This window comes from Lynx rufus, unplaced genomic scaffold, assembly GCF_022079265.1.
Source record: "Lynx rufus isolate CCGP_SWC_20201006 ecotype Redwood Valley unplaced genomic scaffold, mLynRuf1.p SCAF_1, whole genome shotgun sequence".
NCBI classification, from domain to species: domain Eukaryota; kingdom Metazoa; phylum Chordata; class Mammalia; order Carnivora; family Felidae; genus Lynx; species Lynx rufus.
This window is the reverse complement of record NW_025814823.1, coordinates 206,374,343-206,401,941: the sequence shown is the minus strand read 5'-3', so window position 1 is coordinate 206,401,941 and position 27,599 is coordinate 206,374,343. Positions and strand designations below refer to the sequence as shown.

The 27,599-nt window shown below is 38.7% G+C and overlaps 1 protein-coding gene across 1 annotated transcript in view; it reads right to left on the bottom strand.

The window, feature by feature from the left end:
- C6 (complement C6) overlaps positions 1–27,599 on the bottom strand; it is a 62,544-nt gene that overhangs the window by 15,628 nt on the left and 19,317 nt on the right. The window contains exons 6-12 of the mRNA XM_047073822.1: positions 26,352–26,552; positions 16,052–16,292; positions 11,369–11,491; positions 5,094–5,260; positions 3,457–3,682; positions 2,384–2,555; positions 2,076–2,187 (exon numbers count right to left, since the gene is read on the bottom strand). Of these exons, the coding sequence (XP_046929778.1) occupies positions 2,076–2,187; positions 2,384–2,555; positions 3,457–3,682; positions 5,094–5,260; positions 11,369–11,491; positions 16,052–16,292; positions 26,352–26,552 (1,242 nt within the window). The remainder of the gene's footprint in view (positions 1–2,075; positions 2,188–2,383; positions 2,556–3,456; positions 3,683–5,093; positions 5,261–11,368; positions 11,492–16,051; positions 16,293–26,351; positions 26,553–27,599) is intronic.

Below are 27,599 nucleotides of genomic sequence, written 5' to 3'. Positions count from 1 at the left end.
AATTTTGAGGATTATGTTCTAGGCCAGGGAATAGCAAATTTTGTCTATAAAGGGCCTCCAAAGTCAATTGCAGCCTATTTTGTTTGTTGCAACTACTCACCTCTGACATTGTTGCCACTATAGACCTATGTAAATAAACAAGTGTGGTTGTATTCCAATGAAACTTTGTTTAAAAAAAGAAAAGAGAAAAAAAACAGGAAACAGATGGCAGGCCAAATTGCGGCTGTGGGCCTTAGTCTGCTGACTCCTGTTTTAAAAGATTCATTCCCAAAGTGTGGTTCTGGAACTAGCAGCATCAGCATTTCCTGGGAACTCGTTAGATATGGCAGTTTTGGGCCCTGCCCCAGACCTATTGAATCAGAAACTCTAGGCGCGAGACCCAGCAACCTGTGTTTCAACAAGCCCTCCAGTGCACTCTCTTCTAAAGACTAATTGACATTGCCTCACTCCCAAATATTTCCTCCACTTAAAATCAACAGAAGACAAACGAACGTGGAAGGTATATTAGCCCAGACTATACTCTGTGGATATTTGTTTGCTGGCATTGGAGAATTGAGGATTATTGATCTTTGATCATAAATATGATACATTTGGAAAAAGATTAATTTAAAGGCTTTACTGAGTTGAAGAAAGCTAAAACAATTTTTTTTAAAGTCAAAATTAATTAGGGAACATGCCTTCTGTGATCAATTTTAAATATTACATGTTTCTAATTTATATCTAAAGCCACAGACCTATCTGAAAAATATATTTAGTTATTTTTAATCATATAAACATTGTAGCTCAGTAATAAAGATAAAATTAAAAGGCATTAAAACTGTATTGACTGCTTAAGAATTCTACAGGTTTCTAACCTAAGGCATTATAGACTCCACATCTCCTGTGACTAGTTTGTCTCTCTGAAAACGTGTGTTAGGTAGAGAATTACTCTCCTCAGATTCAGGAATAAACAGTTAGATCTTATTTGTACATTTCTTACAGGTCATCCGAACCTATATATTGTGGTCACATTCCACTTTCTATTCACATAGTGGACCATGAGTTTAGGAATTAGTGGTGCCAGGGAAACTGCTGTCCTTTGGTCTAACAACCAAGTATGAAGACCTCTCCAGGGAATTTAAGACGGAGGAGTAGTAGAGCGTTTCTAAGTATTCATTTTTAAGTCAACAGAAGATGATTAAACTGAGAACAATAACCCTACATAAAAAAAAACACATACTTTTTAAGTTCTATTTTTTGGAATTTTTAAAAATGATTCATTTTTTTTTACTGTATTAATTATTTACTGTTATGTAAAAAATTACCTCCAATCTTAGTGACTTAAAACAATATACATTGTAACTTTTGTGGGTCAGGAATATGAGCATGATTTAGCTAGGCCTTCTGCTTCAGAGTCTCTCATAAGTATGTAATCAAGCTGTCAATGTGGCTATGGTCTCATCTGAAGGACCGTCTGGGTAAGGGTTCACTCATATGGTTGTTGGCAGGATTCAGTTTCTCAAGCGTTGTTGAGAAAGTCTTATTTCCTTGTTGGTTATTAGCCAGAGGCCAACCTCAGGCCGCATGGGCTTCTCAATAGGGTAGCTCACAACAGAGCAGCCTGCTTCATCAGAGGAAGAATGAAAGAAAAATGCAAAGAAAGGCTACAAACAAGAAGGAAGTCACAGGCTTTTGTAGCAGACTCTTAGAAGTGACATTCCATCACTTTCCCCATAAACTTTTCATTAGAAATAAATCATTAGGTCCAGCTCACACTCAAGGGGAGAGGATTACACAAGGGCACAAATACCAGAAAGTGGGGATCATTGGAAGCCAAAAAATGATTCATTTTTGAGTGAGAGAGAGTGCAAGCCGGGGTTGGGGGGGGGGCGGGCAGAGAGAGAGGGAGACAGAGGATCCAAAAAGGGCTCTGCACTGAGAGTGGAGAGCCCAATGCGAGGCTCAAACTCACAAACCATGAGATCGTGACCCGTGATGAAATCAACGGTCAGATGCTTAACCAACTGAACCACCCAGGAGCCCCATAAGTTCTATTTTTTGAACTCCAAACTTGAAGTGGAGGTCAGGATGCTTACCCGGATAAATCCATTTTCTGGAGGCACTGGCTGAGGACACCCAGAATCTGATTCTGTCTCAGGGAGGTCTACTTCTTTCACTTCTTCGTCATCGCTGATACATGGCTGTCCACTAAAAGGGAAAAATAAATATATGTGCATATGTATATGTGAAGGTGCATGAATATTTATAAAGAAAGCATTGGAGAGAAATGGGTACGCCAGATCCACGAATACCTTGCTAATACACTGTGTTGGAATAGGTAAAACACGGCTTATTTCTTTACTTAGCAGTAGGAAAATACACCTTCCCCGGCACCTAGCCTTACGTGTTCTCCATGATGGAAAATGTGCAGTGTTCCTCTTGCCGTCTTTCCCCCTCACAGGGTTTCCCTCCTTGCTGGGGGGCAGGGTTGTTGCACTGCCGGGTTCTCGATCTCTTATAAGTAGCATCGCACGTGCTCCAGGGAGACCAGCAGCTCCAATTCCCATCCACGGCATCTGGAACACAGGCAACCCACCCACCCATCCAGGCGAGGCTGAGAGAACCAGGGCTGTGAGGCCAGGCCAACTCGGTCTCCTCACTTTTTAGCTGTGTGATTCTTTGAGGAATATCACAGGGTTATCATGAGGATGAAAGGAAACTACCTATGAGAGGGCCTGACACCTTGCCTGATTTCCCTTTCCTGTTCCCACAGCCTGAATGAAATGGCAACAATTATGAATCATTTTCAACTATCAGCACCGTATCACACACATATGTATATGCATACGGATATGTATACATATGAACTTCTTCTGAACAGAATATGTATCACATTACTTTTTTAAAGGTCATTGAATATATTCTCACCCCCATGACACATCCCCTTGCTAAGGAGCATTAGAGATAGCCAAACTTAGTCCTGAATGAAAACTTTGGTTGTTGGCTTAATTTACCTCTTGTTACAAAGCCGTTGTCACTTTACATTATAACATTCTACTGTTATAACAGCAGTATCACATATTTTATTTTATAGTATAGTTTATTATTTTATTTTATATTACAGGCATTGTGCTGCAATATAAATATAAATATATAAATATCAATATATGTATATGTACATGTATAAAATCTTCAGGTACATGCTGGCATTGCCCCCATTTTATGGATGAATGGATTGGGGCATTGAGGGGCTAGGGGGCTTTCCCAAAGTTACATAGCTGGTAGGTTACAGCCAAGACTTGGTCATACCAGGGCTGTTTGACAAAAGTCAAACTCTAACTTTTTACAAACTTACCTTCCTTGCGAGTTTGGATAAGGTGGAAACTGTTAATAGACATTTGGTTTTATTTGACCAACCTAGAATACCTTTTGGAGGAGAAAAGGGGCCTACCCCCCAGTATGTTATGCGATACTTACTGGATTTATAATCCGGGGAGCGTCTCTCACAGTTCTCTCCGTACGTGCCGCTCTGGCACACACACAGACATTCGGTCCCTGAGAGTGTGGGGCGGCCATTATTAGGGCATGGAGCACACCGGCAAGGGTCAAACTTGGCTGCGTATTCTCGAAAAGCTTTCCTGAGGTTGTTCCGTCTTGTCACCGCACAGGGGATGTTTCTCACCAAGTCGGTGATGGGAGCAAGCTAAGGGCAGAAGGTAGAGAGGAGGTCCAGTTCATCACATCCCTGTGGCACATGTTGCCATCCCTGCTCAGTTCTCACGGACTGAGAGGAAAGGTCTGGAAAATCCTACACTTCAAGGGATTATTGTAGAATATAGCACATCTGCCTGTTGAACCAGCGGAGAAAAACCCTCTCTGTGAGGTTGGGGATCCTTTTCTTTCCCTTCTCTAGTGGGTAGAGCAGCTCTCTGCAGGGTTAGAAGCCAGAAGCTCTCTGGGTTCTCTTGTCCCTGATGCAATGTCTCTGGAGCTCACTTTCCCTGGAATCCTATTATGAAGGAAGCCTCACAGGCAGTGTTGTCACATTACGTCACATTATTTAGGAAGCACCAATTGCACGCATCAAGGCTCTGAGAGAGGTGACCGCGAGTTGGGCAGCTCATGAATGCTCTGTTGAAACCTCATTAGGTTTGATTCAAGCAGAAAAATCCAGAGAGGGTGAGGAGAGGCTGTCTGTGTTCTTGTTTGCCAGGGACAGGATTGGCGCTTGGCAGAACCCCATGACAAAATATGGAGCAGGAGAAATGAACTCCGCCATGGGATGAATGGAAGAATTACAGTAACAAATAATGGAGCTAACACAAAATCAGAGCTCATTTTATTAACATTTTAAAACCTCAAAGGAATGACTATCTTGTGCAGTGGATAACTCACAGCTGCCCAGCCTGGCGGCCAGATCTCACTTTCCCACCATAGCCTATAGAGCTCAAAGTATCTTCACGTTGCGGGTTAATTATTTTACTTTCATAACGATAGAACTCCTTTATCCCCATTTAAATGAAATGAGCAGAACAGCTTCTTTGAGGGCTTTAAAAACTGTGCTTGTGTTTTAGTCAAAACTGGTTCCAAATGGCATATGACTGATATGTGGGCAAAGTATTCCCTACATAATAAAAGTCACCTTTTCATGTAATCACAGCAAATATAGGACAGGTCATTGTAATCCACGGTGATAGAAACAGAAAGCCAAGTGGATCTAAGATCCCATTTATCCCACAGAGCTATAAGTGAAGACTTAGGAGTGCTCATTGAATAAAAAGCTGCAAGAAAAGTACACAAAGCAGATTGATTGTATACTCGGGGAGCTGAAGGCACTACTTAAGGCAAGTTTGAACAATTGTATTCACCAAATTCCCCTTCCTGGTATTTTATATGTGCTAGGAATTCTAAATACTGTATTGGAGGATGCTCGTTTCAAAAGCAAAAGCAATCGACGTGTAATCTAACGTTTTTTAAAAAGTACATTGTGCACGTATACTAAAGAAAGACATTTCCTTTATCATCTGTGAGGAAAATGGAAAAGGAATTGTGTGGTGCACGATTTGCTAGAGGACTACTTTAGCTTTCTTACCCATAATATTTTTTACTCTTACCTCAAAGTCAATCACAGCAGGATTTTCCTTCACAGATTCTAACCACTCAGCAAATACCTTCTCGTCAGGACTGGAGTTCCCTCTCTCCCACACCAACTTGGCTGCGTACTCACTTCTCCCACCTCGAATCAGGGAGATGCATTTCTCTGCTCCCTGCAAAACCGAGCCTGCAAGGTGTTTCGAGAAAATTACTCATTTAATTTTACTGCAGATTCAAACTTTAAAGAAAAGTCTATTTGCACAGGAGCAGAAGTAGATGGTAGTCATGCGGCCCCACTAAATAAGCTGGTGAAAGGGCACCTGGGTGGTTCAGTCAGTTAAGCATCTGACTCTTGGTTTGGGCTCAGGTCATGGTCTCACGTTCGTGAGTTTGAGCCCTGCGTTGGGCTCCAGGCAGAGTCTGCTTGGGATTCTCTCTTTCCCTTTCTGAACTCTGCCCCTCCCCTGCTCGTTCTCTCTCTGTCTCTCTCTCTGTCTCTCTCTCTGTCTCTCTCTCTCTCTCTCTCTCGTTCCCCCCCCCCAAGTAAATAAATAAACTTAAAAAAAAAAAGCTAGTGAAAAGCAAGAGAACACTCCTCAGCCCTACAGGCAGTTTAATAATAGAAAGGATAACAATGTTAGCCGTTACCATTTATGAAGCAACTTGTATATTGCAGGCACTGTGCACATATTGTCTTAAGTAATTCTCACAACAATGTTGAGAAGTAGGTATTGTTATAAACACAGACATTGAAGCTAGAAGTAATTTAGCCTGGAACACACATAGAGTTACTGGGAGTGGGGTAGGGGTGGGAAGCCGACCTACTAACCTGCCCAGGTGCAGACTACTTTGCTCCCTGCCCTTTGATGCCAAACCTCCCACGTTTGACTTATATTAGCATATGTCTTGGGCCTTCAGAATAACATAAGTCACATGGTTTCTGATATCCAATCAGGAGACTTCCAATTACATTAAAAGTTGATAGAATGCTTTTAAGCTTAGAGACAGGTGCAAAAGCACAACTAACCAACGAGAAAGAAAAAGTTAAACCTCAAATTAAGAGCTGGCACAGTGTTTCTTTAGAAGCAATGATATTTAATGTACACAACACAGATCTTTTACACAAATTTTCAAAAACAAGTCCTGTGAACTAATGGGGTCTTTAACTAATAAGGGTAGGATCTGAGGAATAGGAAGGTGTAGGGAGAAATAAAAGCAAATGAAAAGGAGGCCAGTGATATGGGTGACAGTTAATGGCATTAATTTGGTGTTTATTGTGAAGTACCAGTAAGGATTAGCTATGCTTCCACTGTTGAGAAATTCTAGGGGTGCCTGGGTGGGGCAGTCAGCTAAGTGTCTGACTCTTGGTTTTGGCTCAGGTCATGATCTTTCGGCTTCTTAGTTTCAAGCCCCACATCAGGAGCCTACTTGGGATTCTCTCTCTCCTCTCTCTCTGCCCCTCCCCCACTTGCACTGTCTCTGTCTTTCTCAAAATAAATAAATTAAAAAAAGAGTCTAGAATGATCAGAACAATGGGTGAAATACTCTTTCTGTGAAGAAAATAATATGATCCTTTTCAAAGGTTGCATAAGATAACACAGGGACATGAGAAGAACATTTTAGAGATTTTTGTATTTATTTTTCATATAAATATAGAGAGAAATTAGCATCTGCCAATATATTATATACGGATTGACAGTAGCTCTGACAAGCTAGTTCACATTTGGATTGATACTATGTATTTCATGAATGGATTGACATTAGTTAAGTGTTAAATATGATAAACATAGCATCCTGAAGAAGGAGTGAGCATTAAGTCCGTTTACTACTAGTCTGAATAGAACTAACTGTTATAAGCGAACAAGTGATTTAAACAGATTCCAGGAAGAGGGGCACCTGGGTGACTCAGTCGGTTAAGTCTCTGACTTAGGCTCAGGTCATGATCTCGTGGTTTGTGAGTTTGAGCCCCGTGTTGTGCTCCGTGCTGACAACTAAAAGCCTGGAGCCTGGTTCGGATTCTGTGCCTCCCCCCTCTCCCTGTCCCTCCCCTGCTCACACTCTGTCTTCCTCTCCTTTAAAAATAAATGAACATTAAAAAATGTTTAAAAAGATTCCAGGAGGAAAATGCAGATTGAAGATGATACCAATCTTGCAAACATAAACAAAACAATTAGTAGAAGGAAGAACAGATATTTCTTTAAAAAAACTTTTTTTTTTTTAACATTTATTCATTTTTGAGAGATGGAGACAGAGCATGAGTGGAGGAGGGGCAGAGAGAGGGGCAGACACAGAATCTGAAGAAGGCTCCAGGCTCTGAGCTGTCAGCACAGAGCCCAATGCGGGGCTTAAACTCACAAACTGTGAAATCATGACATGAGCTGAAGTCAGACGCTTAACAGACTGAGCCACCCAGGCACTGCATGGAAGAACAGATATTTCTTATACAAGCTTCTCATAAGCTACAATATGAGAGTGACACCAAAGCTGCCCAAAACATATCAAAAATTTCAAGGAGTTTTTAATGAAATATTGATTCATCATTACATTCATTCATCACTCGATGTGAGTGAGACAATGAAATACATTCTGTTTATTTCATATAGGCTATCTTTTAACATTTTCTCTTTTCTACATTTGTATATATTTTGTGTGCATAATATATTTTTAGATAAATATATAAAATTTGTTAGTATTCTTTTAGTAAGTATATTAGGGATATATAGTAAAAAAAATTAATGAGATGATTACAGATTTAAAAAGTTTGGAGTCCAGTGATTTAATCAGATGAGCTCAGGTTTTGGAATAGACAAATTATGTTTTTGTGTGTGCTTTACTCTGTTTTTTTTTTTTTTTTGAGAGAGAGAGAGAGAGAGAGAACAAGTGAGTGAGCGTCAAAGAGAAAGAAAGAAAGAGAGAGAGAGAGAGAGAGAGAGAAGTGGGACTCACCCAAAGCAGGGCTTGTGTTTACCCGAAGCAGGCAGGGCTTGAGCTCGCAAACCATGAGATCGATCATGACCTGAGCTGAAGTCAGATGCTTAACATCTGAGCCACCCAGGCACTATGTGTACGTAACTCTCAAATGTGCTTTGATTTTTGGCAAATTGTCATCACGATCAACACGTATTTGTGGAGAATCTGCTATATGCCATGCACTAAAGACTGAGAGAAATGCACAATATGCCTTTTGTATTTGAAGGACTTAGACTCTCTATGAGGAGACAAAATAGGTACATAAAAATACTAGCAGAACTATAGAGAAATTAAAAAAGGAAGGAAGAAAAGGAGAAATGGAAGGAAGGAAAGAAGGAAGGAAAGAAGTTAAGAAGGGAGGGGAGGAAAGGGAAAGAAAGGTAAACAAAAAGACCAATAAAACAGTTTTGCTAAGTGTCACTGAGTGGTCCAACAATGAATGATTCCTGTTTTCAGGGAAGTGAAAGAATTCTGTGATCTTAGGCAATTAGGGAAGGGGGGTATGGTGAAAGGACTTTGAGGCAAAGCTAAGACACGGTAGGGGGCAATGTGCTCCCAGCATGGGCAAAGACCTGGAATGAGGGGTGGATGTGCCATGTTCTGGAGACAGTTCATATGGACATCCACTTGAGTTCAAGTTGAAGGTTCAGGTAGGGGAAGAGCAGCAAAACAGAGGATCTGGATGTAAAGCTTTTAATTTTGAATTGGGGAGTTTGCACAATTCAGGAGTATTAGCAATGTGTCATGTGGACAGTGATGGATAATTGATAAGCCAGTTTGGAGCCCATTGTAATAGTCTCTGATTTGGCAGTGTCCTCACCTTATTCCTACAAGCTGAAAACCGTGGGTCCATCTTTGACATTTTCTCATCTCTTTGTTGGATGGATTTTTAAATTAAGCGTTTTTTTTTCCCTTTTTGTTTTTGTTTTTGTTTGTTTGTTTTAGCAAGTACTCAAGAATGCATATTCTCAGAATTCTCTCACGTTTTGAGATGTCTTCCTGTTACCCTTATATATGAAATTATTATTTTTTCCTCTCTCAGAAATTTGTGGACATTATTGTCTTACAGCATTGAATTTAGTTATGGGGAAGTCTGAGGCCAGACAGATTGTGTTGTTTTGTTGATCTGTGGGAGATTTGCTCTTTCGGCCAAGGTACTTGAAAAATTCATTTTTAAAATCTTGGTAATTAGCAAATTAACTAGAATTTGTCTTGAAGTTGTGTATTTAAACAGTATTTCTGACTCATATAATGAAAACAAATTTCTTCCTTTATTTCAGGGATATGTTTGTTTATAGTTGTTTTTTTTTTTTTTAACAGCTTTCCTGTTTAATTTCTTGGGATCTCTATTTCAGGAACATGAATTCCCACTGATTAAATTATATTTGTCCTTCCATTTCCATTAGATTTTTCTTAATAACTATTAATGTCTATTTTTCCTCTGTATTTATTATGAATTATTTTAAATCTTTCCTACATGTGATTAACTTTCCTGATTTTATTTTCAGACAATTATATTTTGTCCTTGCAGTATCTAATTTATTTATAACTATCATGGTAATGTTTCTCAATGTTTGTTTGTCTTTGTACCTTAGCTTTGAGATCTGCCTTTTCAATTAATTCTTATAATCTTTTTGTCTCTGAGCACTTGATTTACTGAATTCACAATCTCATTAAATTATTTTGTTGCATGAAAAACTGGTATAGACTCTATATCCATTCTTTGGTTTATATTGCTAGGTTATTTGTCTGTTTTGCATGTTCTCTTCCCCCCCCCCTTTTTTTTTTGCTATAATATGAATGCCTAGTTGTCAAACAAATCCTTCTCATTTTGCTTATGTTTAACATGGGCATGTACATGTAGACCATCTATATAATCTGATATTCAGAGTTGCCTATTTATTATTACAGTAAATGTTTTATTTTTATTTGTTCTTTGTCTCCGCAAGAGAATATAAGCTTCATATTTTGGGAGTTTCTGTGATTTTGCTTCCCTTTGTTCTTAGCAGAATGAATAGCAATCAGTTAGGCCAAGTCAGGGAACAAGAGAACTTTACGCAGAGGAAGGAGCTCTAAATAACGGCAAGGCACAAGAGAGAGCATGACTTATTTAGGAGACTATATAGTTCAGCTAGGCAGAGAGAGAGAGACTGGAATTTATCTTTAAGGCTATATGAAACCATGATTAAGGCATGAGAGTTTCATGATAAGATTTGCCTTGGAAGAATTTCTTGTCACAAGAAATGTGTAGAATACATTGGCGAAAGGCCACAGTAGAGGCAGGGGGACCAGTTAGGAGGCTTCTGTGGAAATCCAGGTTGGAAATAATGAACGGATGGGTGTGAATGGGAAAAATATTAAGGATGTAGAGTGATTACTTATTGGATGTGAAGGCCAGAAAGAGGGAGAAATTAAAGCAACACTCAGGTTTCTGGCTTGGTTTCTGGAGCCTTATTTACATACCTCTCTTAGACTCTTATCATTCTGTATTTTTAATGGTTGTTTATATGTATAGTTACTTTATAAGCTCCTTTATAGGAATGGCTGAATTATTTCTACGTCACAATGCCTAATACTGAGTTCAGCCCATGGGAAGAACCAATAAATGTTAAAGTAAACAACCTAAGTATAAGATCAAGAACACTTGGGGTGCCTGGGTGGCTCAGTCGGTTGAGCGTTGACTTCGGCTCAGGTCACGACTTCGGCTCGGGTCACGATCTCATGGTCCGTGAGTTCAAGCCCTGCGTCAGGCTCTGTGCTTACAGCTTAGAGCCTGGAGCCTGCTTCAGATTCTGTGTCTCCCTCTATCTCTGCCCCTCCCCCACTCATGGTCTGTCTCTCCCTCTGTCAAAAATAAACATTAAAAAATTTTTTAAAAAAGATCAAGAAAACTTTATTTCCCTTTTAAGTAGTGCTAATGATATTTTATTTGCACCCTCCCCCTACCACACAGAGGGCTTTGAGGTAGATATATGAAATAAATGAAAGTTAAAAACATTTGCACAAGCAAGGGGCACCTGGGTGGTTCAGTCGGTTAAGCGTGGGACTCTTGATCTCAGCTCAGGCCATGATCTCACAGTTTTTGGGATCGAGCCCTACATTGGGCTCTGCACTGACAGTGTGGAGACTGCTTGGGATTCTCTCTCTCTGTCTCTCTGCCTCTCCCTTTTTCATTCTCTCTCTCTCTCTCTCTCTCTCTCTCTCTTTCTCTCTCCCTTTCAATAAATAGACTTAAAAACATAGCGCCCTCAAAGTATAGCATGGTACTCCCAGCAGTGCAGCTGCAGGACACATGGGGTAAACCGCTAAGAGAGAGAGCTCTTACCTTCATATTTCTCTGACATCTTGTTCGTGGTGCACCGATGTTCCACTTTTTTTTTCTTAAAACCGAACCTGCGTTTCTTTGTTTCAATCCGGACACAGTTTCGGATTTCTTCCTCTGTTAAACCTAGGAAATGGAGTGTAAACAAAACATCACGAGGTTGCACCACTGCGAATCCTTCCCCAGTTCCTATAAACTCGAATAATTCACACCTTCACCTACAGATTCAGTCCTTTTTAGGCCCTGGGATGATCCTGAACAGAGGAAGTGTTTATGAGTCCCTGCTGTCTCTCCCTTCAACCCTGGCCCTAAGAAGCACATATAAGGTGACTGTGGCCCATCCCATGGGGATCATGTTGGCTTCTCCCTGTTGCCTACACACAGTGAGCCTCAAAGATCACCTGTCCCACTGGCCACGGCCACTGTATAGTCCTGAAGATCAAGAGATTAACACACGTTCTGTGCGGTGCCCCGGTCAGGCCTTCTTTCTGGGCCACAACTGTTTCTGTGAGGCCTGAGTCCACCTCACTTTTTTGCCCCATTGTCACCTAAAATGGAAATCTTTTTTGTCATCTCTCCTTCGCTGAACACTTGTTCTCATGCCTGTCTCCCTGGGTCAGCTGCTCACTCCACCTGTACCTCCAAAACTCAGAAATTCTGACTTCCTGACCTATGAATTCTTCTCTGTCCTCACTGACTATTCTCTCTCTCTCCTCATCACCATTCCAGCCTGTACTCAACGTTTCTCCTGATGTCTCCAAGGGAGGTGAATGCTGCCTCATCCCCAGCCTTGGGAAGTGGGGGTTGATATCTTCCTAGCTTCCCAGCGCCTCCATAGGATGAGTCTCCAGGTTTAAAAGTCTTGTCAAAACCCTGATGCCTGGAGGCTCAGGCTGTTCAGTTCTCATACCTTCAGTCCTCTTTGTTCTTGTCTTTTACCAAACCTGGAAGCATCATTTGTTGAAGATTTTGGCATCTGAGTCACACTTTCCCACCACAATCCCTGTCTATGTTCTCAATGGCTTCAAAATCTATGCTGTGTCAGGGATCAAGTGGGACACAGTGCAGGGAAATAGGTCTGGCTATTTGTAGACTGAGTTGGTGCTGCCCATCTGGGGTAATTTGAAAAGAATCAACGTCTCCTCTTTCTGAAGAGCTTCCTAAGCCTCCTGACCTGCTACCTGAAATACCAAAATTAGATTCCAGATTTTGGTTTTTGTTTTTAACATAATTTATTTCAACTAAAGTATAGCTGACACAAGAATTCAGGTTTTTGATGTTTAGTTAAAAATTGCCTCACAAAACATGAACACACAAGAGAGACAACTGTTAGGATCAGCTCTTAAGCACCTTAAAGCAAAGTAGTTCATCAAATACTGATGTTCAGGGTTGTAGATCATAATCGGCAGAGGAATATTTTTAGAGCTTGAGGCACAGTTTAGGTGCGATGCTGAAATTGAATCCTAAAGGCACAGATGACTGAGAAATGAGGCCAGGTAGACGGGGATGGGGTGGAAGGGGATGGGGTCTGCCCACTTCATAGTTTCTTCAATAGTTTGACACATTTGAAGGGATGCGTTATAAGTTGGCAGTGAAAAATTCTTAGTTTGAAGTCTTGATGTTTACCTTGCATCTTTAACTCTAATAAACAAACAAACAACCAAAAGTCTGTTTTTCTTTTTTGGTCAAGCTGAATAAATATGAGTCATTTTCTCCTGGTAGTATTGTTCTAACAAGTAGATCAGTCTAATGGTTAGACCATGTTAGGAATTTAATGCATTTATGTTGTAGACCTCCTATCCTTTTTGAATTTTTTCATTAAGTTTTTATTATTTATAAATGAAAATTAAATTTTCTGTGTCCAATTCATTAACTATAACATAATTAATTAACTATCAACTTAGTTAATTTCATTTTCTGAGGGCTAATGGAGAATCTTTGAAGATTCGAATGGTGAATCCTTCTTATGAGCCATGGCATTCGTTGGTCATGCGGCGATTAAAATATGAAGGCTTTATCAGTGAATTTCTGGATAAGCCTGTCTTCCCCTGTATAACCTGTAGCTTGCTGCCTGACCTCTATCCAATTGCCGGATGCTGTAGCACTTGACCTCTCAAACCCAAGCGTCCCTCTGATGTTGCGTAGGGACAAGCATTTCAGAAATGTCCTCAGCTATTCTGGGCAAAGGTCAACAGTGTTACTTGAAAATGTCATACGGGTAAATGGTGGGGCCAGTAATTGTTTTCCTCCCAGTTCAGAGTAGGAAATGACTTCTCAACAAAAGGAGTTTAAATTACCATCTTGCATATTATGATATTTTAATTCTTTAATGTTCTTACTGTATTTCTGAATTTTTTTTCACCTAGCACACTGAAGCAATGTCAACTTTTCTTCAGGTTTTAAATTGACTATGGGACATTGAACAATAGAGGAATATATGAAGGATGCAAATAAAAAGCAATTTAATTTTGCTTTACTCCTCTTGAGGGAGAGAAGGTACTATGAAATATTCAGGTCATACTTTTGAAATTAATGACAAGGGATACAATTCTTACTGAAGAAAGCAAATAAAAACCAAGCCTATACTCTAGTTTCATGTTATGGCAACGAAAGGGAAAAGAAATGGAAAAAGAGAGGAGGAGGCCAGAATATATATTCATTTAGAGAGCAGGCAAAAACAGGTGAGCATACCCACCAAGGAATTCCATTTTATTGAGATTTGTTTCTGTCTGGGCATGCTTCATCTTAGCCATAATTAAAACTGTGCATCGGTATTATTTTTGTTACTCAGAGAAATATATACTCATTGAATATAAGAATATATATTACATATAAGAATATAGAAATATGTTTAATCAAATATACATATATATACCCTTTAAGTACTATATATGTCATATACGTGTGTGTGTGTGTGTATGTGTGTGTGTGTATACATATATATATGTGTGTGTGTGTATATATATATATATACATATATATATATAGTTTATATATGAGTACATAGGTATTTACGGTCATATATCTCCAGTTTCCTACTACATCTCAAACTCCCTTTCTTTCCCTTATTATGTGTTCCTGTTTGTTAGCCTCTACCTCTATTTATAGAGAAAGACACAGAAGGTGAGAATGTTTCAGTAGGAAAGTGTAGCTCATCACTTCATTTTGGTCAGGGGTCTTCAACTATTAAAATGCTGGATGGTTGATTAAAGATTCACATAGTTCTTTAACTGACCTGATCTCTGAGCCTTTAGAGGCTTTGCTTTGAATGCATGATAAGTACAGCTGATCAAAGGAGAAATTATTTTCTGGGCTATAGCAGCAAGTGACCAGAATAATTTCATCCCAGGGGTGAGATGAAACCAATCAAGGGCCAGAGATTTTCCCCAAGCACTTTTGCTCAGCACTAATGTTGCTGGTGTTCTCATGGGAGAAGATATCAAATTCATCATACAAACATCACTCCTGTGGAAAGGAAAACCGAAATGAAACATAAGGGTCAGGCAATGTGAAAAGCCCATCACAGCATAAATCTTTTGGATTTCAGTAACTCTGTCAGATAGTAATTTTTTTAGATCCTCTTACTGAAAGTCCTTCTCAAAGACATTTATGCCCTCTTCTCTCTTAGGAAGGAGATCATGAGGGATATCTGGTCACTTAAAGTTTGGGATAACTCAGGGCAGCCACATTAAACATTAGTATTTGCCATCATGAGATGTAAGAACAAAGGGATTAACACTCTGTTGGCCCCAGAGTTGGCCTGATGTCTTTTTAAATAAATTCCTGATTTTTTCTATATAAAAGTTACATGATCAAGAATTCTTATTTATATGGGGTAATTGGTCAGTTGAGTTCTGGTTACAGTTTCCTAACCATGTTCTCAAGAGACACATGATAGAATCATCACAAAGGCCCTGTGTCATTTCACAAGGGAGTCTGAAAATGAATTTATCCAATGGTGTTTAAGCTATAATAATAATTAATAGTGGCAATTTAAGCTAACACTTAAGAAACCAAGGTTTATCTATAAACCAAGGTTTTTATTGTTATTTTACATATAAGCAGAAAAATATCCCTGATTATATCCCAAAATAAAAATTTGCCAACTTTCTTCGAAATAAGTGCTTCTCATCTGGTTTCAATTTTATCACTGGTAGGTGCATATCTAGCCCACATTAATTTAGTCCCTTGTCAAGTTCTTAATTGTTCTTTTATCTTAATGCCCTTGGCTTTTACTTAAAACATTATTAAAAGAAAAAGACTGTTAGAAAATTTGCGATAATTATTGTTCTATAAAATTATTATCTCCTATAAAATTGCTGTAAGTAAATTATCTTTTGGAGTTTAGTTTCAGGACAAATCTCATTTTTCTTGAGGTAATAGCATGTATCTCTCTTTTAGGTTACCACTACTGTGTAGCTTATGATGTTCCCACCTGTCAGGAAACTCAGAGACAAATCTAATGCCCAATGAGAGAGGTTAAGTATATTTTTTCTTTTTTGGGGGGGGTCCTAATTTTATATTTTTATTTATTTGAGTGTGTACCTTTTGGTTGTTCTTCTTATCATTTTGGAAGTACAGTGGAGTCTAAAAGTTAATAAAGAAGAATTAATAGAATAAGAGAAAAATGAATTGCACGCAGTCGAATCAGGTTTAAGAAAAAAGGGAGGCCGGCAGAAGGTCTACCTGAGTTCTTCAGTTCCTCGATGCTAAACTGGTAGAGGAGGTCATACACGCCACCCAGGGAGCCAGAGGTGAAATAGTGAGTCCCGAAGTCATCAAATATCCGACTATACAAAGCAAAGTTGTATTCTAGAGGCAGGTGGTTAAGTGCTTTCAAAAAGACATCCGAAAGCTGCAGATCTTTAGTTTTCATTGTGAAGTTTGAGACTTTTATCACCTTATGGACCCTAGTAAAACTAGAATCCTAAATGGAACAGGAGAAAAGAGGAAAAAAAAGAAAGAAAACAAGATGATTAAACGTAATAAAAGCTTGAAGTGTCAAGCCTTTAAATGTCATCTATTTATCACTAGCTGCCTTCCAACCATAACATGATAACTTTAACTCTCTATGGCATGATCTCACACACAAAAACATAATTTTCATTTTATTTTCCACAACTTTTTCCTGCGATGTCCAAAGTGCTGAACAGATAAGATGATCTCATTCATGTAAACTGTGACTGAGGCATAGGTTTGGTAGGCTTATCAAAAGAGATCAATAGGCATATCAAAGGCATACCAAAAAGAGATCAATCAATTATCAGAAAAGTAAATCTTTCACTCCTGCTTGTCAATCGTAGCTGTGTCCCTACTGAGTTTTTATTTAGAAAGACTTGCTGATGCAACACGTCGAAAAAGGATTGCATATATTTTTAATTGGAAGTTAAGCAATTGAGATTCAAGTCACAACTTTGTCACTAACTGGCATTTGCATTTTCTAGGCCCCAGTTGTCTGTGAAATGTCACCTGGTCTATAAATGACAGTTATCCACCAGATGACATACCACACCCCTTTCAACTCTAAGACCCTGTGATTCAAAATTACTCAGGGTTAAGATTAAACAAAATTATTTATATTCTCTCTCTTCCACCCATCAACAGAAATATTTGTTTGAGAGTTTTTTTATTCATTTCTTTTTATGTTGGGTTAATCTATGATTTGGTGGTTGGTATTATACCCAAATCTCATTCCATTAAATTATTGTTCTACATATCCACTGAGTTTTATGAGTGTATCCATGTATGCTGTTCTTAAAAAAATTATATAATTTTTATCTATTTCTCAATTTTAGCAAATTGTAGTATTTGAGTCATAGGAGCAGAGAGAGGAGCATATTTCAGCAAAAGAACTTTATCGTAGCTGTAAATTATTAAATCGCTGTTTTCCTGTGTGCTATAATTATGGCATAAAATGTCTGCTAACACAAAAGAAAAGAAATAATCACAAGTATTGAAGAAGAGTCACCATTCACTCCCCTCCCTCTGTCTTTCCCTTTGCTTCTCTCTTACCCCTTTCCACCCCTCACCCTCCCTTTTTGCCTTTTAACACATTTATTGCTCAGCTACCTCAGATGCTGTGGACACAGAAATGGGCAAGGTAGACAAAGTTCATCCCTTTGAGGGGCTTACATTTTCATTGTCCATCAATTCTATTTTTAAGTTTAATACTTGAATTTTGTCACAGAACCATGCCTTTATTTTTTTTTTTTATTTTGTACTAGATAGCTTCCTTTTTTTATTTTTTTTATTTATTTTTTATTTATTTTTTATTTTTTTTTATATGAAGTTTATTGACAAATTGGTTTCCATACAACACCCAGTGCTCATCCCATAAGGTGCCCTCCTCAATACCCATCACCCACCCGCCCCTCCCTCCCACCCCCCATCAACCCTCAGTTTGTTCTCAGTTTTTAACAGTCTCTTATGCTTTGGCTCTCTCCCACTCTAACGTCCTTTTTTTTTTTTTTTTCCTTCCCCTCCCCCATGGGATCCTGTTAAGTTTCTCAGGATCCACATAAGAGTGAAACCATATGGTATCTGTCTTTCTCTGTATGGCTTATTTCACTTAGCATCACACTCTCCAGTTCCATCCACGTTGCTACAAAAGGCCAGATTTCATTTTTTCTCATTGCCACGTAGTATTCCATTGTGTATATAAACCACAATTTCTTTATCCATTCATCAGTTGATGGACATTTAGGCTCTTTCCATAATTTGGCTATTGTTGAGAGTGCTGCTATGAACATTGGGGTACAAGTGCCCCTATGCATCAGTACTCCTGTATCCCTTGGGTAAATTCCTAGCAGTGCTATTGCTGGGTCATAGGGTAGGTCTATTTTTAATTTTCTGAGGAACCTCCATACTGCTTTCCAGAGCGGCTGCACCAATTTGCATTCCCACCAACAGTGCAAGAGGGTTCCCGTTTCTCCACATCCTCTCCAGCATCTATAGTCTCCTGATTTGTTCATTTTGGCCACTCTGACTGGCGTGAGGTGATACCTGAGTGTGGTTTTGATTTGTATTTCCCTGATAAGGAGCGACGCTGAACATCTTTTCATGTGCCTGTTGGCCATCTGGATGTCTTCTTTAGAGAAGTGTCTATTCATGTTTTCTGCCCATTTCTTCACTGGGTTATTTGTTTTTCGTGTGTGGAGTTTGGTGAGCTCTTTATAGATTTTAGATACTAGACCTTTGTCCGATATGTCATTTGCAAATATCTTTTCCCATTCCGTTGGTTGCCTTTTAGTTTTGTTGGTTGTTTCCTTTGCTGTGCAGAAGCTTTTTATCTTCATAAGGTCCCAGTAATTCACTTTTGCTTTTAATTCCCTTGCCTTTGGGGATGTGTTGAGTAAGAGATTGCTACGGCTGAGGTCAGAGAGGTCTTTTCCTGCTTTCTCCTCTAAGGTTCTGATGGTTTCCTGTCTCACATTTAGGTCCTTTATCCATTTTGAGTTTATTTTTGTAAATGGTGTGAGAAAGTGGTCTAGTTTCAACCTTCTGCATGTTGCTGTCCAGTTCTCCCAGCACCATTTGTTAAAGAGGCTGTCTTTTTTCCATTGGATGTTCTTTCCTGCTTTGTCAAAGATGAGTTGGCCATATGTTTGTGGGTCTAGTTCTGGGGTTTCTATTCTATTCCATTGGTCTGTGTGTCTGTTTTTGTGCCAATACCATGCTGTCTTGATGATGACAGCTTTGTAGTAGAGGCTGAAGTCTGGGATTGTGATGCCTCCTGCTTTGGTCTTCTTCTTCAAAATTCCTTTGGCTATTCGGGGCCTTTTGTGGTTCCATATGAATTTTAGGATTGCTTGTTCTAGTTTCGAGAAGAATGCTGGTGCAATTTTGATTGGGATTGCATTGAATGTGTAGATAGCTTTGGGTAGTATTGACATTTTGACAATATTTATTTTTCCAGTCCATGAGCAGGGAATGTCTTTCCATTTCTTTAAATCTTCTTCAATTACCTTCATAAGCTTTCTATAGTTTTCAGCATACAGATCCTTTACATCTTTGGTTAGATTTATTCCTAGGTATTTTATGCTTCTTGGTGCAATTGTGAATGGGATCAGTTTCTTTATTTGTCTTTCTGTTGCTTCATTGTTAGTGTATAAGAATGCAACTGATTTCTGTACATTGATTTTGTATCCTGCAACTTTGCTGAATTCATGTATCAGTTCTAGCAGACTTTTGGTGGAGTCTATCGGATTTTCCATGTATAATATCATGTCATCTGCAAAAAGCGAAAGCTTGACTTCATCTTTGCCAATTTTGATGCCTTTGATTTCCTTTTGTTGTCTGATTGCTGATGCTAGAACTTCCAGCACTATGTTAAATAACAACGGTGAGAGTGGGCATCCCTGTCGTGTTCCTGATCTCAGGGAAAAAGCTCTCAGTTTTTCCCCGTTGAGGATGATGTTAGCTGTGGGCTTTTCATAAATGGCTTTTATGATCTTTAAGTATGTTCCTTCTATCCCGACTTTCTCAAGGGTTTTTATTAAGAAAGGGTGCTGGATTTTATCAAAGGCCTTTTCTGCATCGATTGACAGGATCATATGGTTCTTCTCTTTTTTTTTGTTAATGTGATGTATCACGTTGATTGATTTGCGAATGTTGAACCAGCCCTGCATCCCAGGAATGAATCCCACTTGATCATGGTGAATAATTCTTTTTATATGCTGTTGAATTCGATTTGCTAGTATCTTATTGAGAATTTTGGCATCCATATTCATCAGGGATATTGGCCTGTAGTTCTCTTTTTTTACTGGGTCTCTGTCTGGTTTAGGAATCAAAGTAATACTGGCTTCATAGAATGAGTCTGGAAGTTTTCCTTCCCTTTCTATTTCTTGGAATAGCTTGAGAAGGATAGGTATTATCTCTGCTTTAAACGTCTGGTAGAACTCCCCTGGGAAGCCATCTGGTCCTGGACTCTTATTTGTTGGGAGATTTTTGATAACCGATTCAATTTCTTCGCTGGTTATGGGTCTGTTCAAGCTTTCTCTTTCCTCCTGATTGAGTTTTGGAAGAGTGTGCGTGTTCAGGAATTTGTCCATTTCTTCCAGGTTGTCCAATTTGTTGGCATATAATTTTTCATAGTATTCCCTGATAATTGTTTGTATCTCTGAGGGATTGGTTGTAATAATTCCATTTTCATTCATGATTTTATCTATTTGGGTCATCTCCCTTTTCTTTTTGAGAAGCCTGGCTAGAGGTTTGTCAATTTTGTTTATTTTTTCAAAAAACCAACTCTTGGTTTCGTTGATCTGCTCTACAGTTTTTTTAGATTCTATATTGTTTATTTCTGCTCTGATCTTTATTATTTCTCTTCTTCTGCTGGGTTTAGGCTGCCTTTGCTGTTCTGCTTCTAGTTCCTTTAGGTGTGCTGTTAGATTTTGTATTTGGGATTTTTCTTGTTTCTTGAGATAGGCCTGGATTGCAATGTATTTTCCTCTCAGGACTGCCTTCGCTGCGTCCCAAAGCGTTTGGATTGTTGTATTTTCATTTTCGTTTGTTTCCATATATTTTTTGATTTCTTCTCTAATTGCCTGGTTGACCCACTCATTCGTTAGTAGGGTGTTCTTTAACCTCCATGCTTTTGGAGGTTTTCCAGACTTTTTCCTGTGGTTGATTTCAAGCTTCATAGCATTGTGGTCTGAAAGTATGCATGGTATAATTTCAATTCTTGTAAACTTATGAAGGGCTGTTTTGTGACCCAGTATATGATCTATCTTGGAGAATGTTCCATGTGCACTCGAGAAGAAAGTATATTCTGTTGCTTTGGGATGCAGAGTTCTAAATATATCTGTCAAGTCCATCTGATCCAGTGTCTCATTCAGGGCCCTTGTTTCTTTATTGACCGTGTGTCTAGATGATCTATCCATTTCTGTAAGTGGGGTGTTAAAGTCCCCAGCAATTACCACATTCTTATCAATAAGGTTGCTTCTGTTTATGAGTAATTGTTTTATATATTTGGGGGCTCCGGTATTCGGCACATAGACATTTATAATTGTTAGCTCTTCCTGATGGATAGACCCTGTAACTATTATATAATGTCCTTCTTCATCTCTTGTTACATCCTTTAATTTAAAGTCTAGTTTGTCTGATATAAGTATGGCTACTCCAGCTTTCTTCTGGCTTCCAGTAGCATGATAAATAGTTCTCCATCCCCTCACTCTGAATCTAAAGGTGTCCTCAGGTCTAAAATGAGTCTCTTGTAGACAGCAAATAGATGGGTCTTGTTTTTTTATCCATTCTGATACCCTATGTCTTTTGGTTGGCGCATTTAATCCATTTACATTCAGTGTTATTATAGAAAGATACGGGTTTAGAGTCATTGTGATGTCTGTATGTTTTATGCTTGTAGTGATGTCTCTGGTACTTTGTCTCACAGGGTCCCCCTTAGGATCTCTTGTAGGGCTGGTTTAGTGGTGACAAATTCCTTCAGTTTTTAGAACCATGCCTTTAGAAAGTTGGAGGGACATTATGCTTTTAGTAAGAAGCGCACTCACTTCCAGAGTATCTGAAATAACCTATTCAGACATGGACATTGGAATGGGTGGTTCAAAATTTCCAGGTTCCTCTACCAACTAAATTATAAACATACAAGTGAAACTTTGGTAACTCAACTCAGCATAAGCCAAGCATTTATCAAATGCATCATGGTTAAAATGGGGCTATTTTAGGCTAACCCATTACATGACAGTAGGTTATTAACTATGTATGATCGGGATGCCTGGATGGCTCAGTCATTAAGTGTCCCAACCCTTGGTTTTGGCTCAGGTCATGATCTCACAGATCGTGGGTTTGAGCCCTGTGTCGGGCTCTGTGCTGACAACATGGAGCCTGTTTAGGATTCTCTCTCTCCCTCTCTCTCTGCCTCTCTATCTCTCTCAAAATAAATAAATAAACTTTAAAAAATATTTAAAAAATAAAAAATGTATGATCTGTCTCAACATTCTGTGAGATCTTGCTTCATTTTTACCATCTTTTTGTGGGTTCAACTTCATAAAGTAATTCAGAAAAGCACCGAATCTTACTGAGACACCTGGTATTTTGACTTTGAAACAGATTATCTGCCTAACAAATGTTTAGTTAGATCTGTGATTGATGAAATGAATAAATAAAACATTAAGCTCCACTGGAGGGAGTGGATTGATTTTCAAGTTTGTGGTACCTTGTTTTCACTATTTGAAGACTAAGAAACGTTGCAGTAGCATTTTCTTTCTTTTTTTTTTTCTTTTTTAACATTTATTTATTTTTGAGACAGAGAGAGACAGAGCACGAGTGGGGGAGGGTCAGAGAGAGAGGGCGACACAGAATCCGAAACAGGCTCCAGGCTCTGCACTGTCAGCACAGAGCCCGACGCGGGGCTCGAACTCACGGACCGTGAGACCATGACCTGAGCCGAAGTCGGACGCTTAACCGACTGAGCCACCCAGGCACCCCATCAGTAGCGTTTTCTACTTAACCCAGGATTTCCTTATTCTGTTGCGGTCTAATCAAAGATACTGGGTAGAACCCGATGAAGTTGACAATTTTGTAGGTCAAAAATGGGTGACTATTAGCAGTTTCAAAAGTTCCAGCTGCTACTGTGAATAGCCTAAAATGTTCCCAATTTGGGGCAGACTCTTAGAGGATCAAATAACATCTGTTAATCCACAGATAAGGGTTTTACAAGTTTTCTCTAGCATGGCTGAAACATTTATAAACCAATTCTGTGAAGCAAATCTTAATGTTGAGACTGATGTATATATCTATGTCTCTTTCTACATGTCCATTTTCCTTCTCATTTTGGACTATATTTTTAAGCAGTTGTTTCCAATCTTGGCTATATCAGAATGAGCTGGGGGCTTAAAAAAAGAAAACCAGAATCACATGCCCAACCCCAGATAGTCTGAATCAGTATATTAAGAGAAGGGCCATGGGATATATACTTTTACTTCCTAATAATTCTGATACTAACTTGTCTTTTTTGTAAATTTTTTAAATTAGTTTTCTTTATTTTTGAGAGGCAGAGAGAGACAGAGAGAGACAGAACACAAGTGGGGGAGGGGCAGAGAGAGAGGGAGACACAGAATCGGAAGCAGGCTCCAGGCTCCGAGCTGTCAGCACAGAACCCGATGCAGGGCCTGAACTCACGAACCGTGAGATCATGACCTGAGCCGAAGTCGGACGCTCAACCGACTGAGCCACCCAGGCGCCCCAATACTAACTTGCCTTAAGAATATAATTTGCATTAGTCAGCCATAAGAAAGAATGAAATCTTGCCATTTACAATCACACGGATACAGCCAGAGTATTATGCTAAGTGAAGTAAGTCAGAGAAAGACAAATACCAGATGATTTCACTCATATGTGGAATTTAAGAAACGAAACAAATGAACTAGGGGGGAAAAAGAGAGAGACAAATAAAAAAACCAGACGTTTAGTTATACAGAACAAACTGATGGTACCAGAGGGGAAGTGAGTGGGGGGATGGGTTAAAAGGGATGGGGATTAAGGAGTGCACTTGTCTGATGAGCACCGGGTGTTGTATGGAATTGTTCAATCTCTATATTGTACACCTAAAACTAATATAACACTGTGTTAACTGGAATTAAAATAAAAAAATTTAAAAGAAAAAAGAATATAATTTGGTAAGTTTGAGAGACACTATGCTACCTATAGCCCATTCTAAAGTGAACTAACGATATGTTATAAAAGGAATCATTTTATTCCCTCTTTTTTTCTTTTATGTGTTCATATCACCAGAACTCTACTCTTTTCATAGTTTGTTGAAATTATGAATAACAGAATGAATGAACAAGCAGATAGCTTGAGGTATAATGTAGTGGATATAAACAGTGGGCAAAAATCAGACAAGCTGATTTCAATGCCCGACTCTGGCATTTACTCACTGTGACATCACAGGAGCCACTCAGCTTCTTGAGTTTTAGTGTAGTACTTGGCACATGGTAGATATTTGATAAATATTTCTTGACTTCAGAATAAATACATGGACTTCATGTACTCGTCTGTAAAGTGTTCTTGAAAATATCTACTCTGATTCCCCCTTAGGGTTCTTTTCAAGATAAATGAAATTAGCGTAGGAAAATTATCTATAAATGGGGCTATTATATATATATATATATATATATATATATATATATGGATGAATAAATAAATGTGTGAGAGGCACTATGGTAAGGGCAGGAGGAGCCATAAAATGATGCCCTCCAGCTGCCGTTCCCCTTTGTTCCAGTTGTGGTTTCTCTTTTCACCGCCCCTTCATACTCTATGATTCAGGGCTCAGTCTTCCCATTCATCTCTTTGGAAGGAGCAAATACCACTGAGAGTGGTGGTTTTGGGAGGAACAGAGACTTTTTTTTTTTTAAAGTTCATTTATTTATTTTGAGAGAGAGAGAGAGAGAGCAAGCATGTTGGGGAGGGGCAGAGAGAATCCCAAACAGGCTCAGCATTGTCAGTGCAGAGTCAGACACAGGGCTTGAACTCAAGAACCGTGAGATCACAACCTAAGCTGAAATCAAGAGTCAGACATTTAACCAACTTGGCCACCCCAGGCACCCCAGGAACAGATACTATTTTAAAAGAACTTTGTAAATGTTTAAAAATGTCTGATAGAAATCTATCTCCTAAATCGCTTAAGAGCTGGAAAACATGTCCAGGAGTTTTAATATACAAATAATAAAAGAAAAAGGAAGGGAGGAAGAAAGATTACTGGATGAAGATATATCTTTACATATTGAAAGAACTTTGTTAGTTCCTGGCAAGATTAATGGAAGAAGTCTAATACTCAGATACAACCTAAATTATAAACAAAAACAATAAAAATTATAAATTTCCAGACAGAGAAAATAAAAGAAAGACAACCAGTTATATATATAAGGACTTAGGGAGTAAATGTATAGACACACACACACACACACACACACATGTACATATGTGTATTTATACATTTATAAGTGTTATGTGAGGAATCTTTAAAATAGACTACACAAGAGTCAGGATAAAATACAAATGATCATATGTAATATAAAACTGAACACAAAACAATCCTAGCGAATAGCTTGGAACACAAAGGTTTTGAACTACCTCAGTAAAATTGAGGTTTTGGAGGCCTGTAATGATATTGGTAGGGGAGCAGAACGTAGACCCATTCTCAAGGAGATAGTGGGAATGGGTGTGGGGAAGTAAAATACCTTTTGGGGGCTGTAGATATTACTTCATGTGATAAAAGAAAAAACATAGGCTTAATTATGCTTGTTAACTAGAGAAAGGTCATCACAAGCAGAATTTAAAAAGTTTAGGGGCACCTGGGCGGCTCAGTTGGTTAAGCATCCAACTTCAGTTCAGGTCATGATCTCACAGTTCGTGGGTTTGAGCCCTGCATCGGGCTCTCTGCTGTTAGCGGAGAACCCACCTTGGATCCTCTGTTCCCCTCTCTATGTCCCTCCCTCATTTGCACTCTCTCTAAAAAAGAGAGAACTTCCAAATGTTCTAGTAGAACTTCCAAAATGACCAAAAGGGGTAACCAGAAATGTGACAAAGACAGCCATAGTAGAGAAATAGGAAACAGCAACAAAGTAAAATGAGTACGAAAAATTAAAGATGGAAGAAACATGATCAAGTATTTCGGTGAGTTTGTTAAATCAAAGAAGGCAGAATTTCCCTAGCAAAGTTCTAATTGTCAGATTATGTTAAAAAAGTAAAGTTCTGTTACATGTAGCTTATAAAAAATACACCTAAAACAGTAAGACAAAGAAAACTTAAACAGAACACAACCATAAACACAGCCAAATGTATGCAACATTATACATATCACTTCTATAACTTTTGAAATGGGATTTATCAACAAACTAAATCTATTTAAATTTGTGTTCGAAATCTTGCCAATTTGATATCAAAAACTCTCCCCTTCTCATTGCATGATTGCTGGACTTAGTGTTAACTTTCAGAAAAGAATAAAAAGATTGGGAACCATTTTTATTACCTTTTTGTGGGAGGCTTGAATGGCTTGTTTGAAGGCAGAATTATGGGTGGTGCTTTGAGTTTTCTTTGAGGAATAAAAAATTGGTACATGAAAGCTTTTTTTCTCTTTGCCCTGGAATGCAGCTTGTTTATTTTCATTTTTTGTAAGAGGAACTAAGTCCTTGTAGAAATCGGTTTCTAAATCATCTTCTTCAGTTTGCACCTGGAGAAAAATCCATATGAAATGGGATGAAACTTAGGAAATATTAGAGCTACTTGTTAAGATCTCAGGCAATGATGCTTCATTCCTTTATGCATTCAATAAATATTTGTTGAGAACCCATTTTGCTAGAAATAAAAGAAAAATTAGTTCCTGCCCTCCATGAGTCAATAGTTTAGTTAGAGAGACAAACAAGCACAGACACTTAATCCAGTGTGGGAAGTGATGTGCTCCAAAAGAGGTTGTCCTAAATAATCATTGAACCCAGAGGGGCCACACCAGGAAAGTCTTCGTCAAGGAAACAACTCCTAAAATGATATTTAACAGCATGATAAAAAAAAAATGAGGGCTATTTCTGGTCTGCCTGTGACTTTGAGCCTCTTTGCAATCTAACTGAAGGTATCTTCCAGAAAATTGAGGCCTAGCAGATGGGAGCACAGATCCTGTCCTTCCTTGCTATGGTTGCATCCCCACCCACTTAGACTTATTTAGATGTTGGGCATCAGCACTCTACTGGCTATGTCTATGGGACAGAGGACAAATACTTGATTGGTTCTGCATGGTGGAGGGTTATAATCCTTCACTGACTGGGTCTGGAAAGAGGAGGAAAAAAAAAAAAAGCCAGTGGGACTTGACTTGAAGTAGGAGTGGAGCAGGGTATTTTCCCAGTACAGGTTAAATCCCTGTTATGATTATGCTGGCAAAAAGGGACGATGGATGAATTTAAAAAAAAAGTTGCAAAATAAATTGATTGAAGAGTACTTTATGTTAAAGATGCTTGTCTGGTTTGCAATGGAAAAATTTCTTGTTTTAAAATATTCAAAATTAAAATGCACTGTGAGGCAAACCACATGTCACAATCAAAGAGCTTGTACAATTAGTGGAGGAAAGACAAAATAACCCAGTTGCAAAAGAATCTTGCTCAATAGTAAGATTCACACAAAAGTTCAATGTGACTTTCAGATACTACAGGGCATGCAAGTTAGCCTTTAAAGGGCCCCAAAATGAAGCTCTTCAGTTAGCAATGAAGCGATACAATTCTATTTAAAT